Source organism: Geotrypetes seraphini, chromosome 3 (assembly GCF_902459505.1).
Source record: "Geotrypetes seraphini chromosome 3, aGeoSer1.1, whole genome shotgun sequence".
NCBI lineage: Eukaryota > Metazoa > Chordata > Amphibia > Gymnophiona > Dermophiidae > Geotrypetes > Geotrypetes seraphini.
In genome coordinates, this window is record NC_047086.1 from 12518773 (window position 1) to 12532695 (window position 13923).

At 44.3% G+C, this 13923-nt stretch overlaps 1 protein-coding gene across 1 annotated transcript in view; it reads right to left on the reverse strand.

Moving 5' to 3' along the window:
• The window catches only part of CRYBG1 (crystallin beta-gamma domain containing 1), a 419422-nt gene that overhangs the window by 315085 nt on the left and 90414 nt on the right, over positions 1–13923 (reverse strand). Inside the window, 1 exon segment of the mRNA XM_033939447.1 lies at positions 4308–4446. Within this exon segment, the coding sequence (XP_033795338.1) occupies positions 4308–4446 (139 nt within the window).

Here is a 13923-nt window from a genome sequence, read left to right on the forward strand (position 1 = left end):
TGAAAGCAATTAGCAAAGTTTAAAAAGATACTTTCCTAAAAGAGAAGTACATAGGCCTTTACAGGCAGTCCCCGGGTTAAGAACATCTGACTTATGTCAGACTCATACTTATGAACTGGGGTCCTGCCTCTCCCTTCCTCCCTACCTGTCCCGTGACCCTTCTCTTCCCTTCCATGTCCCAACACACCTCTCATCATCCTTCCCTCCATTCTGCGTCCCAGATTTCTGCCTCCCTCCCACAGTTGTTTACCTCTGCTGGCCAGCTGCACTTCTCTATACAAAGTTGCGAGCAGCGGCTCCTGCATGTGGCTCACGGCTGACCCAGAAGCCTTCTCTCTGACATCACAAAGAAGGCTTTCAGGTCAGCCAAGGGCCACATGTAGGAACTGTAGATGCGGCTCTCGAAGAGAAGTGCAGCTGGGAGGAAGGAGCCAACCAGAGGCGGTAACACCCACAGGAGGGAGGGAGACACAAATTTGGGACTGGAGAAGAGCGAATGTGGTCCCTCTTCACAAAAGTGGTTGCAGAGATGAAGTGGGAAACTACAGGCTGGTAAGCCTCACTTCAGTTATTGGAAAAATAATGGAAACATTGGTGAAGGAAAGGATAGTGAAATTCTTAGAATCAAATGGATTACAAGATCTGAGGCAACATGGGTTTACTAAAGGGAAATCATGCCAAACAAATCTGAATGAATTCTTTGATTGGGTGACCAGAGAATTGGATCAAGGACGTGCGCTGGATGTAATTTACTTAGATTTCAGCAAAGCCTTTGATACGGTTCCTCATAGGAGGCTCTTAAATAAACTCCATGGGCTTGAAATTAGGGCCCAAAGTGGTGAACCAGATTAGAAACTGGTTGATGGACAGACACCAGAGGGTGGTGGTAAATGGAATTTGCTCAGAGGAGGATAAGGTGAGTAGTGGAGTGCCTAAAGAATCAGTGCTGGGACAGATTCTGTTGAATATGTTTGTGAGCGACATTGCTGAAGGGTTAGAAGGTAAGGATTGCCATTTTGCAGATGATACCAAGATTTGTAACAGAGTAGACACCCTGGAGGGAGTGGAAAACATGAAAAAGGATCTGCAAAAGTTAGAAGAATAGTCTAACATCTGGCAACTAAAATTCAATGTGAAGACGTGCAGACTGAAGCATTTGGGAGGTAGAAATCCAAGGGAACCATATGTGCTGGGAGATGAGAGGCTGATAAGCACAGATGGAGAGACGGACCTTGGGGTGATTGTTTCTGAGGATCTAAAGACATCTAAACAGTGTGATAGGGCGGTGGCTGTAGCCAGAAGGATGCTAGGCTGTTTAGAAAGAGGTGTAACCAGCAGAAGAAGGGAGGTGTTAATACCCCTATATAGGTCATTGGTGAGGCCACACTTTATTGTGTTCAGTTTTGGAGACCATATCTGGCAAAGGATATAAAAAGACTTGAAGTGGTCCAGAGGAAGGCGACAAAAATGGTAATGGGTTTGAACAAAAAGAAGTACGAGAAGAGACTGGAATATATAAATATCTATACTCTGTAGGAGAGGAGGGACAGGGGAGATATGATATAGACGTTTAAATACTTGAAAGGTATTAATATAGAACCAAATCTTTTCCAGATAAGAAAAAAATGGCAAAACTAGAGGGCATTATTTGAGGTTACAGGGAAGAAGACTTAGAAGCAATGTTAAGAAATTCTTCTTTTCAGAGAGGGTGGTAGATGCCTGGAATGCCCTCCTGAGGGAAGTGGTAGAGAGGAAAACGATGATGGAATACAAAAAAGCATGGGATAAAAATAGAGGATCTTTAATTAGAAAACAAAGGATGCAAATTAAAGAACTAAGGCCGATATTGGACAGACCTGCATGGTCTGTACCATATATGGTGATTCAGTGTAGGATGGGCTGGGGTGGGCATCAATGGGAACTCCACTAATTAGGAACATGAGGATGTTACTGACCACACTTTATGGTAGATATCCCACAAACAATGGGATGGTCCAGATTTCTAGAAAATGTGCAGAAAAATGAATTAAGATCAAGACAGTTGCTAAATGGAGAACAGAAAAAATAAGTTGAAATTCAAGAGTAAAGGCAGGTTATTTAAATCTATCTCATATGTATTTTGTCAGAATTACATTACTGTATGCTGGCTGTCAGCATCGTGTTTGCCTAACCAGAGTGTCAGCAAAGGTCTATGGGATATTATATTAAACAAATCTGACCCTGGGAATGTTAGTGTAGATAGACTGATTGGCTCTTGGCCATTCAGGCTAACAAAAGACATTAGAATGCCACCTTCTAAAATACCAGTACTTGAGATTAACAAACCTTGGCATAGTATTGGGAAGTAGCCTCCACAGCCCTAGAATTTCAACAGATGTGCTAAAGACAAACTCCAGCTACCTGTTCTTAAAGACAGCTGCTTATTGTCAATTGAGAGCCATTATGACAGAAGAAAGATACTGGAAAATATGTCAACAATACTTGCCAACATTAGAACAAGATTCCAACCTATATAAAGGCAGACCCCCCTCCCCACTCTCTCTCTCTCTCTCTTGCCTTGTCCTCTCTTCTTCCCCCCTTTTGCCAACATTCAGAAATACATAAACACATTAATTCATTCATTCATTTAGGCAGGACATAGAATTAAACACACAGAAGCAGCTCTAAATCTAACTGTATACTCTATATTTGTAAAAGCCTATTCCTATAAAATATACTTTTTGTGCACCACCTGGCTCTTGTCTCATTCTGCTTCCCACTGCTTCTTTGAGGGCTGAACTCAGAACCTAAATTAGATTAGGCTAGAGAACACATAAAAACACAAAAGATTAAATAGTTCTTGTGAATTTCTTTAAAACTAGACTGGCCATGTGATAGTCAAAGGAAATTGGTCTTTATTAATGTTTATGTTGGAGCCACTTTGGATTCAAATGAGCTGAAAGACAGCTGCCCTATATCTTCCCATATAAGGCTGCAACATTGCTGATTAGCATGTGTCAGTGGTATCCATCCACACCAGCCAACCCTCAAACTTTTCAATGAGGGTTTCCTTAAGGAATTGGGGGGGTTCCAGATACATTCTCTTCTTCTATTGAGAAACACCTTAATCATGAATTTGGATAGAGAAGCAGAAAGTAGTGAAGAAGCTCCTTGTGACCCTGGGCAAGTCACGTACACTTCTCCCTCCGTATTCATGATTTCAGCAATTGCAGTTTCAATTATTTGCGGTTTTTAGCTTGCTGGCTTCTCCCAATCAATTACATCAGCTTGCATAGAGAAATCACTGATTCCAAGCGTTTACAGAGAAAATCACTGATTCCCAGCCCTTTCTTCACCGTGTTTTGCCTCTCCTTCAGGAACAGGCCAGGTCTCCCACCATGTTATTCGCGGTTTCACCATATTCACGATGGTTTTTAATAGAAAACCGCGAATAACATATGAAAAAGTTATTCACGGTTTTTCTGTATTTGCATTTCTGTTAATCCCCTATCACAGCGAATACGGAGGGAGAAGTGTAACCCTCTTTAGCTCCAGGTACAAAAGCCCACTAGGGACAGAGAAAGTATCTGCATATCTCTAATAGCACTATAGAAATAATAGCTCGTAGTAGTAAAAAAATACCCAGAATGGAAGAAGTGGGTGAAATAAGAAATGAATATGCATCAGCAGGCCTATGTACTAAGCATTTTCTCCATAAACACAACCCCCTAAATTCTATTGTTAACCGTTTAGACACTTGTATGATAAATGGTATATCAAAAATAAAGAAACTTGGAAACTATATATATGGCGTCTAAATTTGTCCCCATACATCGGTGCATGTAGGCTGTTCTACGCACACAGCTCAATTGATTAAAAGGCCTAATTGGCACTGATAATTGGTAATTAACACCTCAAAATTGATGCTAATTGGAGTTAATTAAAAGTTATGCACACATTATGCATTGCCCCAAATTTTATACATCAGATTGAGTATGCAAATCTGGAAAGGGGGCATGGTTAGAGGCAGATTGTGGGCATTCTTTTAAGTTTTGCACAAGGGTATAGCTTATGTGCCAATGTGCACACGATTTAGGCTCAGGCATTTAGGCCAGGATTTTCCTTTCTTGGCCTAAATATTATGATGCACTAAACATGATTCTGCATGTTACGTGTGATTTTATCAAATCACGCTTAGCACCAATTGTTTAGACGTGATATATAGAATGAGATCCAAAACTAAGCTCTCATATATACTCAACAATTTTGAGAGCAGTTTTATGGCAACAGTGTTTCACTGCTGGAGATAGTTTACAAACTACCATTACCTGATTTGTATGTGAAGGCGATGAAAGTGGGGTAGAAGTAGCCTCGGAAATAGAGAAAACTATATCTGCTTCCTCAGTAGGTGATGAAAACTGTAGGAATTCTTGCAAACTCATCTCTCCATCTGATGTCTCACAGGACCTGTTAAATAATAAACTCAGTATCAGAAAATCTGCATAACATATGGCATTAAGTTTTGTCATTAAATCAACAGCATATATGTTTTATAGAAGATTTTCATGAGAGGAGATACTATAATATTGTTAGTTCAGAAGTGGCCCAACTCAGACCACCTCCTAAAACTCTCACTAAAGACAGTTGATATGAGGTGAAAGTCGGGGGGTGGGGATCCTCCATTAGTTTTGAAATGTAAGGAGTGATAAAATATTTAAAAGATCGGTTAACATCTACCCTTCCCGGATCAGCCAGTTGGTTCCGTCCTTTTGACATTGCATACAGTTGACCAGGAGGTATTTATAACAAAGAGAAGAACGCCGCGATCATCTTGGTGGTTGTTATATGGGCGAGAAAGCTTCAGAAAGGTAGAAATTAATTTTAGATTTTGATGCTGATTATAAGGTCTGTGGTAGTAGTAATAGTTTTACTAATATATATAAAACAAAGGGGACAAGTCCAAATAAATTAAGATTTTTTTCATATCTTTTAGGGACAACAGCCTTGAGGAAACCCTCTGGGCTTGTTAGTCCCTGAGATGCTGACCACTTTAATATTTAAGCTAAGTATTTAATAATTTATGTAACCTTAATGACACAAGTATTTATGCAGCTAAACACATTTGAACGTATCGCGGTGAGGATTTGATGCATAAAGCCAGATACTATGAAAACCTTTGAGTATCTTGGTGGCATCTCTGAGGGTTTTTATTAAGCTTTGTCAAGTGTAATGATCCTACTACTACTGTTTATCATTTCTATAGCGCTGAGTCTTGTATTATCTGCATAGCGCAGGTTGTTTCTATTTCATTCACCAACTTTCAAAGTTGGCCTGTGCTATGCAGACGATCACTAGCAGCAAAGAAGACCTGAGAAAAGTCAATGGCAAACGTCAGAACATGGGATTAGAACTGAACATAAACAAGATGAAGATCATGAACATGGAAAATGATAAAGATTTTGAGCTTGAAGGCAAAAGAATAAAAGCTGTAAAGGATTTCAATCTCCTGAGCTCTTTTGTAAATAAAGAAGCAACTAGCAGGGAGGAAATACTCCGAAGAATAGCATTTGGTCGCTCTTCAGTGATGACACTTGACAAAGTATTCAAAGGCAAGAAGGTAACACTGCAAACAAAAATCAGACTTGTCCACGCACTCATTTTCTCAGAGATCAGTTACAGATGCGAAAGCATGACAGAAAGAAAATTGACTCATTTGAGCTTTGGTGCTGGAGAAGGATTTTAGACATGCCGTGGACTGCCAGAAGAGCTAACAAATTGATTCTGGAAGAGATCAAACCAGCTATGTTACTTGAAACCCAAATGATGAAGCGACAACTGTCTTATTTTGGACACACCATCAGAAGAGAGAGAGAGCACTGGAGAAGGACATCAAGTTTTGGAAGATCAAAGGAACCAGGCGAAGAGGGCAACCTGCAAACAGACGCCTAACCCCACTTAATCACCCTGCTTCTCTAACTGGCATCCATAGTACAGGTGCTGTTTAGAGAACCGCATTGCTGCTGAGCTGATCACGGCAAGGGAATCTCCCTGCCACGATCAGATGAGTGGCAGAGGCAAGGAACCCCCAAACCCTACTGCAAGTCGGCCATCAGAAGAGATACCCAATTCCTCCTGCCCCCACAACCGAACACCCCCCATACTGTCTGTGGCAGGAGGCATGCCCACTCCCTCCTGCCGCCACACCCAAACCCCCCCCACCACACTGTCCGCAGCAGGAGGGATGCCCACTCCTTCCTGCTGGCACCCCCACTTTGTGCTGCTTTCGGGACATCTTTCTCTTTTGAAAATGAACACTATAGTAAATGACAGAAGATAAAGACCTGCATGGTCCATCCAGTCTAACAGTCACATTTATTATCAAAACATTATTGAACCAACAATCCAATAGTAGTATTACATTGTAGTCACTCAGTAAGTTCCACTATATGATGTCTTCCCCTCCCCCACTGAGACATACAAGACCCGCACTCATAGCATACAAGATAAATGTGGTATAAAATGTGCATGCTTGCTCCTGATCCAGGGCTCAGACCAGAAGAAAGCCCTACTTCCCAGCCAATTCCATTGCATTAATGAAATTAAGGATATCCTGAAATATTGACTGGTTGTGGGGTCACTGGGTCAGGCTAGGGAAGCCCTGCCTTAATATACAGGTTGTTTTTCAAATTAAAAAAAATGATTAGGATAGTGGCAGAAGCCTGCCACTAGATGTCACATGAACTCCTCAAATGCAATGAAAAGTTTGTCCACCTGCCAAAGAAAGCACAGCTGCACACCATTTGTCTTAAGCAGAAGCAGGTGATTCAGCAACTTTACTCTTCAACAATAATTGTATGGAAAAGTGTACAGAAGACAGTGTTTATCTGCTATTGTACTTGAGGCTTCTTTGATTTATTTTAAGTGTGGTAGGATAGATTTAAAACCCAGCTGACATGTACATCCTCTAGTTCTATGCCATTTGTAGCCCTTATATTCTGCATTTTTAAATTAATTTTGTTTTCCTACAATGTGTAGTAGCAGCAGCCAAAAAAGCAAACAAGATGCTAGGAATTAAAAAAGGGATGGTTAACAAGACTAAGAATGTTATAATGCCCCTGTATCGCTCCATGGTGCGACCTCATCTGGAGTATTGCATTCAATTCTGGTCTCCTTATCTCAAGAAAGATATAGTAGCGCTAGAAAAGGTTCAAAGAAGAGCGACCAAGATGGTAAAGGGGATGGAACTCTTCTCGTATGAGGAAAGACTAAAATAGTTAGGGCTCTTCAGCTTGGAAAAGAGACGGCTGAGGGGAGATATGATTGAAGTCTACAAAATCCTGAGTGGAATAGAACGGGTACAAGTGGATCGATTTTTCACTCCATCAAAAATGACAAAGACTAGGGGACACTCGATGAAGCTACAAGGAAATACTTTTAAAACCAATAGGAGGATATTTTTTTTCACTCAGAGAATAGTTAAGCTCTGGAACACTTTACCAAAGGTTGTGGTAAGAGCAGATAGCGTAGCTGGTTTTAAGAAAGGTTTGGACAAATTCCTGGAGGAAAAGTCCATAGTCTGTTATTAAGACATGGGGAAAGCCTCTGCTTGCCCTGGATCGGTAGCATGGAATGTTGCTACTCTTTGAGTTTTGGCCAGGTACTAGTGACCTAGATTGGCCACCATGAGAACGAGCTAGTGGGCTTGATGGGCCATTGGTCTGACCCAGTAAGGCTATTCTTATGTTCAATTATAGTTTACTAGTCTTATAGCCCGTTACATTAACGGGTGCTAGAATATATGTGTGTCTGTCTGTCTGTATTTCTTTCTCTCTCTACTTAGCCGCTTTCTGTCTTTCTTTTTTTCTGTTCTTCCTTAACACATCTGCTTATTTAGCTCCAACTCCTGTTAATAAGGGAAGTGAGTAATTATGTTTAAATTCCCAACCTCCATTATCATATGTAACAACGCAACTACAGCTGCAAAAGAGCCATTACTTATTCTGCACGCCAACAGTTGTAGAACAAAACTGACAAATAATAGAATGTTTTTGGCTTATTAATGTGACTTCACTGGCTAAATAATATCATAAAATCAAAATGGTGGTACATTTCTCTTATCCCAGGACAAGCAGGCAGCATATTCCCACACATGGGTGACGTCACCGACGGAGCCCCGCAGCGGACAGCCTCGAAAGCAACTTGCTTGAAGATCTCGAGCTTTCGAGTGCTGCATCGCGCATGCGCGCGTGCCTTCCCGCCCGAACTAGGGGGCGCATCTCCTGTGAGGATCCTCAGTTCAACGTTTTCCGCGGAGCTGAGAAGACTTGTCGACTTGGTTCCCGTAGCGTTGTGCCTTCTCTTCACCGCGGCTGAGTACTTTTTATTGTTTTCGGTCGCTGTGTTCTGATTCTATTTTATTTTATTCCATTAAAAAAAAAAATAAAAAACTATCCTTCTGTTTTTCATTTGACGTGGGGTTGGAAGGTTGAGGCCTAGGCCTCTCTTCCTCGTTCTCGACACGGACTTTGTCCTATCTATGTCCCGGCCTGTTACCGGGTTTAAAAGGTGTTATCAGTGCGGCAGGACTATTTCCATCACTGATCCACATAGTCGGTGTATAATCTGCCTCGGGTCGACTCATCGCCCTGAAGATTGTCTTCGCTGCCTCACTCTTCAACCTCGTGCCTTCAAGCGTCGCTGCGACAGGTTTTTAGAACTTTTCCCTCGCATGGAGCCTGAAAAAGCTGTGGCCTCGGTCGAGGCATCTGTTAAAACCTCGACTTCGGGTCAAACCTCGAGTGCTAAAACCTCGACCTCGCCTCCTCGACAGGCCTCGGCCTCGAAGACCTCCGGGTCCTCGGCCTCGAAGGCCTCGACGGTGTCCTCGAAGCCTGGATTGGGGGGTAAGTCTCCTGCTTCCTTTTCAGGTACCATCCCTAAGAAGCCGACGGAGTCTGCATCCATCCAACCTGGGGCTCCAGGTTTGACTCTGTCTTCTCGACCTTCAAAACGTGCTTCCAAGTCTAGGGAATACTCTCGATCGAGGTCGCCCTCCTTGGAATGCACGAGACCTCTTGTGACTCCAAGTCCCTTGGTCTCCGTCCCCATGTTTGAGGATATGCTTAAGTCAATTTTGACTACGCAAATTTCCTCGATAGTGGCTCAGTTGGTCCCGGCCTCGACTCTGTCTTCGCAACTCCAGCCTGAGCAGCAGTCTGCACCTCGTCGACGATCTCTTCGTCGCAGGTCTCGATCCAGGGTTTCCTCGTCGGATTCCTCGCCTGAACGGGTTGCTAAACAATCATTGCCTCGATCCAAGCATAGATCTCGGTCTTCGAAGCTCGCTTCCATGAGGAGCTCGAGGCATTCGGATCTCGCTTCCAAGATTGTGCCTCGCTCTCATAGTACCGTTGCCTCTTCAGTTTCATCGAGGCATTCGAGGTCGAGGACTCCACCTTCGAGGCGTTTGTCTCGAGATCGATCTCCTCTGGCTAAACCTCGTACTCCGCGCACCTCTCCAACTCGGAGCCTTAAGCGGAAGCATTCAGCCACTCCTCCTTTGACGGGCAGTGGAGCATCATCCATCACTTTGCACCTTGAATCGGAGCCTGTATCTCAATATTCGCGCGAGGCTTCTCCATCGTTTTCAGTGGGGCCTCATACTCGTTCTGCCTCCCCTGAGGAAGCCTCGACCTCGAAGTCTTCTTCGTTTGCGAAATTTGTTTTCGACATGGGGCAGGCGCTTAATATTGACTTACATTCCAATTCGAAGTACATGCCTGAATATCTGGCGGATATGGAACTTTTCCATCCTCCTAAGGAGACTTTGCGTCTACCCATGACACCAGTGCTGAAGCAGACTTTTCTACGTAATATGGAGACTCCTTACTCTGTGACAGCTATCCCATCGAAGCTGGAGTCTCGGTATCGCACTGTTCCATGTAAAGGTTTTGAGAAATCTCAACTTTCTCATCTATCTCTAGTGGTGGAATCGTCCCTGAAGAAGGCTCATCCTTCTAAGGTGTCTGCAACAGTTCCACCAGGACGCGAAGGGCGAACTATGGACAAGTTTGGGCGCAGACTTTATCAAAATTCAATGATGACAAATCGAATTTTGAATTACAACTATGTCTTTACTTCATATTTTAATTATTTTTTGAAGCAGTTGTCATCCTTTTGCCCAGACTGGTCCAAAGAACGCCTTTCTGAATACAAACACATTCTTCAGTCTCTCTCTCAATTGCGTCTATTCATGTTGCAGGCATCTTATGATGCTTTTGAGCTGTCCTCCAGGGTCTCGGCATTTGCAGTGGCCATGCGACGTCTTGCATGGCTCAGAATAGTAGACATGGATCCCAATTTACAGGATCGTTTAGCAAACCTGCCGTGCCTAGGTTCTGAGCTTTTTGATGACTCTATTGAAGCAGCTACTAAAAGGCTTTCTGAGTATGAGCGCTCCTTCGCCTCTCTTCTTCGTCCAAAACCAAAACCTTCTGTGACTAGAGCTTACAAACCTCCAGCTCGTCGTTACCCGATGAAGTCCACACCGGCTTTTTCTAGGCCTCCACCTAGACGGCCACAGCAACAACGTCCTCAAAAGTCCCAGGCGCCTGCTCCAACCAAAACAGCTCCGTCTTTTTGACGGTCCAGTGGTGAGCATTCCAACCTCCTTACATCCAAATTCCTCCCTACCCATCGGAGGTCGCCTTTCCCTTTTTTCATCTGTCTGGGAAACCATTACATCGGACCTTTGGGTCCTTACGGTCATCCGCGAGGGATACTCTCTGCGCCTACTTCAGGTGCCCCCAGATCACCCTCCAGGAGAGTGTCTTTCCAGTTCCTCGCAACTCCCCCTTCTTCTTCAGGAGGCTCAGGCGCTTCTTCACCTTCGAGCGGTGGAGGAGATTCCTCCTTCCGAACACAACCTGGGGTTTTACTCCAGATACTTTCTAGTTCCAAAGAAGACGGGGGATTTGCGACCCATTCTGGATCTCCGAGCTCTCAACAAATTTCTAGTCAAAGAGAAATTTTGCATGCTCTCTCTTCCGATTCTGTACTCCCTCATGGATCAAGGGGATTGGATGTGCTCACTGGATCTCAAAGAGGCTTATACTCACATTCCTATCCATCCAAATTTTCGCAAATATCTCAGGTTCAAGGTGGGGAACCTTCACCTTCAATACAGGGTTCTTCCGTTTGGCTTGGCAACCTCTCCTCGGGTCTTCACCAAGTGTCTAGTTGTGGTAGCCGCGGCCCTTCGGGCTCGGGGACTGCAAGTTTTTCCTTACCTCGACGATTGGCTTATCAAAGCTCCTTCTCTTCCAGGGGTTACTCAAGCGACCCTTCAGACTATCTCTTTTCTTCAAAGTCTGGGGTTCCATATCAACTTTCCCAAATCTCAGTTGGTTCCAACTCGATTGATCCAATTTATTGGCGCAGTGTTGGATTCTGTTCGCATGAGAGCTTTCCTCCCCCTCAATCGGCAGGATACTCTCTTGAGCCTTTGTCATCACGTAACTTCCCTGTCGACTCTCACGGCTCGCCAAATGATGGTCCTTCTCGGACATATGGCATCTACGGTGCATGTAACTCCATTTGCAAGACTCCACCTTCGCATTCCTCAGTGGACACTGGCGTCCCAGTGGCAACAAGCCCTAGATCCACCTTCTCGTCATATAGCGGTGACGCCTTCATTAAAGAAGTCTCTCCGCTGGTGGATGCTCTCTTCAAATCTTTCCAGAGGTTTGCAGTTTCACCATCTTCCTCATCAGAAAGTTCTCACAACAGATTCGTCCGAGTACGCATGGGGAGTCCACGTAGATGGTCTCCGTACGCAAGGGTTATGGACTGCCACAGATCGTCGATGTCACATCAATCTGTTGGAACTCAGAGCGATATTTCTGGCTCTCAAAGCTTTCCTTCACCTCCTTCACGACCAAGTAGTCCTTGTTCAGACGGACAATCAAGTAGCAATGTATTATGTCAACAAACAGGGCGGGACGGGTTCCCACTCTCTTTGTCAGGAAGCTCTGAGGTTGTGGCATTGGGCGATTTCGCACAACATCCTTCTTCGCGCTGTTTATATTCAGGGTCTTCAGAATTGCCTTGCAGACAAATTGAGTCGTCTGCTTCAGCCTCACGAATGGACGCTCAACTCCCCCACACTTTGTCAAGTATTCACTCGATGGGGGACTCCTCGGGTGGATCTTTTTGCGTCACCCAACAACTTCAAACTTCCTCTGTTTTGTTCCCGCATCTTCTCGCCTCTTCGTCTCGAGGCGGATGCTTTTCTTCTGGATTGGAGGGGTCAGTTCCTATATGCCTTTCCTCCTTTCCCTCTGATTCTCAAAACCCTTGTCAAGTTGAAGTCGGACCATGCCACGATGATTCTCATAGCGCCTCGGTGGCCCCGACAACCTTGGTTCTCTCTTCTTCTTCAACTCAGCATCAAGGAACCTCTTCTTCTGCCAGTTTTTCCTTCTCTGCTCACTCAGAGTCAGGGGTCTTTACTTCATCCAAACCTGCAGTCTCTTCATTTGACAGCATGGTTCCTTTCTACCTGACGGATTCTGCTAAATTTTCTCAGTCTGTTCAGGATGTATTTCTGGCTTCCAGAAAACCGTCCACTCGTCAATGTTATGGTCAAAAGTGGACCAGATTCTCGTCTTGGTGTTCCACTCATAGTCTTCAGCCAAACTCTTCTTCTTTGGCTTCTGTTCTGGATTATTTGCTTCATTTATCCCAGTCAGGTCTTCAATCCACATCTATTAGAGTTCATCTTAGTGCAATTGCTGCTTTTCATCAGCCTTTGGATGGGAAACCGCTCTCGGCACACCCTCTAGTTTCTCGTTTTATGAAGGGTCTCTTTAATCTCCATCCACCTGTCAAACCGCCTCCTGTTGTATGGGATCTTAATGTGGTCCTGGCTCAACTGATGAAACCTCCTTTTGAACCTATTGACTTGGCTCATTTTAGATATCTTACTTGGAAAACTGTTTTCTTGATTGCTCTCACTTCAGCTCGTCGAGTTAGTGAGTTGCAAGCTTTGGTCTCGGATCCGCCTTTCACAGTTTTTCACCATGATAAGGTGGTGCTCCGTACACATCCCAAATTCTTACCTAAAGTAGTGTCTGATTTTCATATCAATCAGTCTATTGTGCTACCGGTTTTTTTTCCTAAGCCGCATTCTCACCCTGGTGAGGCGTCTCTACATACTTTGGATTGTAAACGTGCGTTGGCTTTCTATCTTCAATGTACTCAACCTCACAGAACTTCTCCTCAACTTTTCATTTCTTTTGACCCAAATAGATTAGATCATCCCGTCTCGAAGCGTACCATCTCCAACTGGATGGCTGCGTGCATTTCTTTCTGCTATGCTCAGGCTGGTCTTCCTCTACTGAGTCGAGTGACGGGCCACAAAGTCAGAGCTATGGCGGCTTCTGTTGCTTTCCTCAGATCAACTCCTATTGAGGAAATTTGCAAAGCTGCCACTTGGTCCTCGGTTCACACTTTCACTTCTCATTATTGTCTGGATACTTTATCCAGGAGGGATGGCCACTTTGGCCAATCTGTTTTGCAAAATCTTTTTTCGTAAATTGCCAACTTCCCTCCTCCCTTTTACTTAGCTTGGAGGTCACCCATGTGTGGGAATATGCTGCCTGCTTGTCCTGGGATAAAGCACAGTTACTTACCGTAACAGGTGTTATCCAGGGACAGCAGGCAGATATTCCCACAACCCTCCCACCTCCCCTGGTTGGCTTCTTAGCTTGGTATCTGAACTGAGGATCCTCACAGGAGATGCGCCCCCTAGTTCGGGCGGGAAGGCACGCGCGCATGCGCGATGCAGCACTCGAAAGCTCGAGATCTTCAAGCAAGTTGCTTTCGAGGCTGTCCGCTGCGGGGCTCCGTCGGTGACGTCACCCATGTGTGGGAATATCTGCCTGC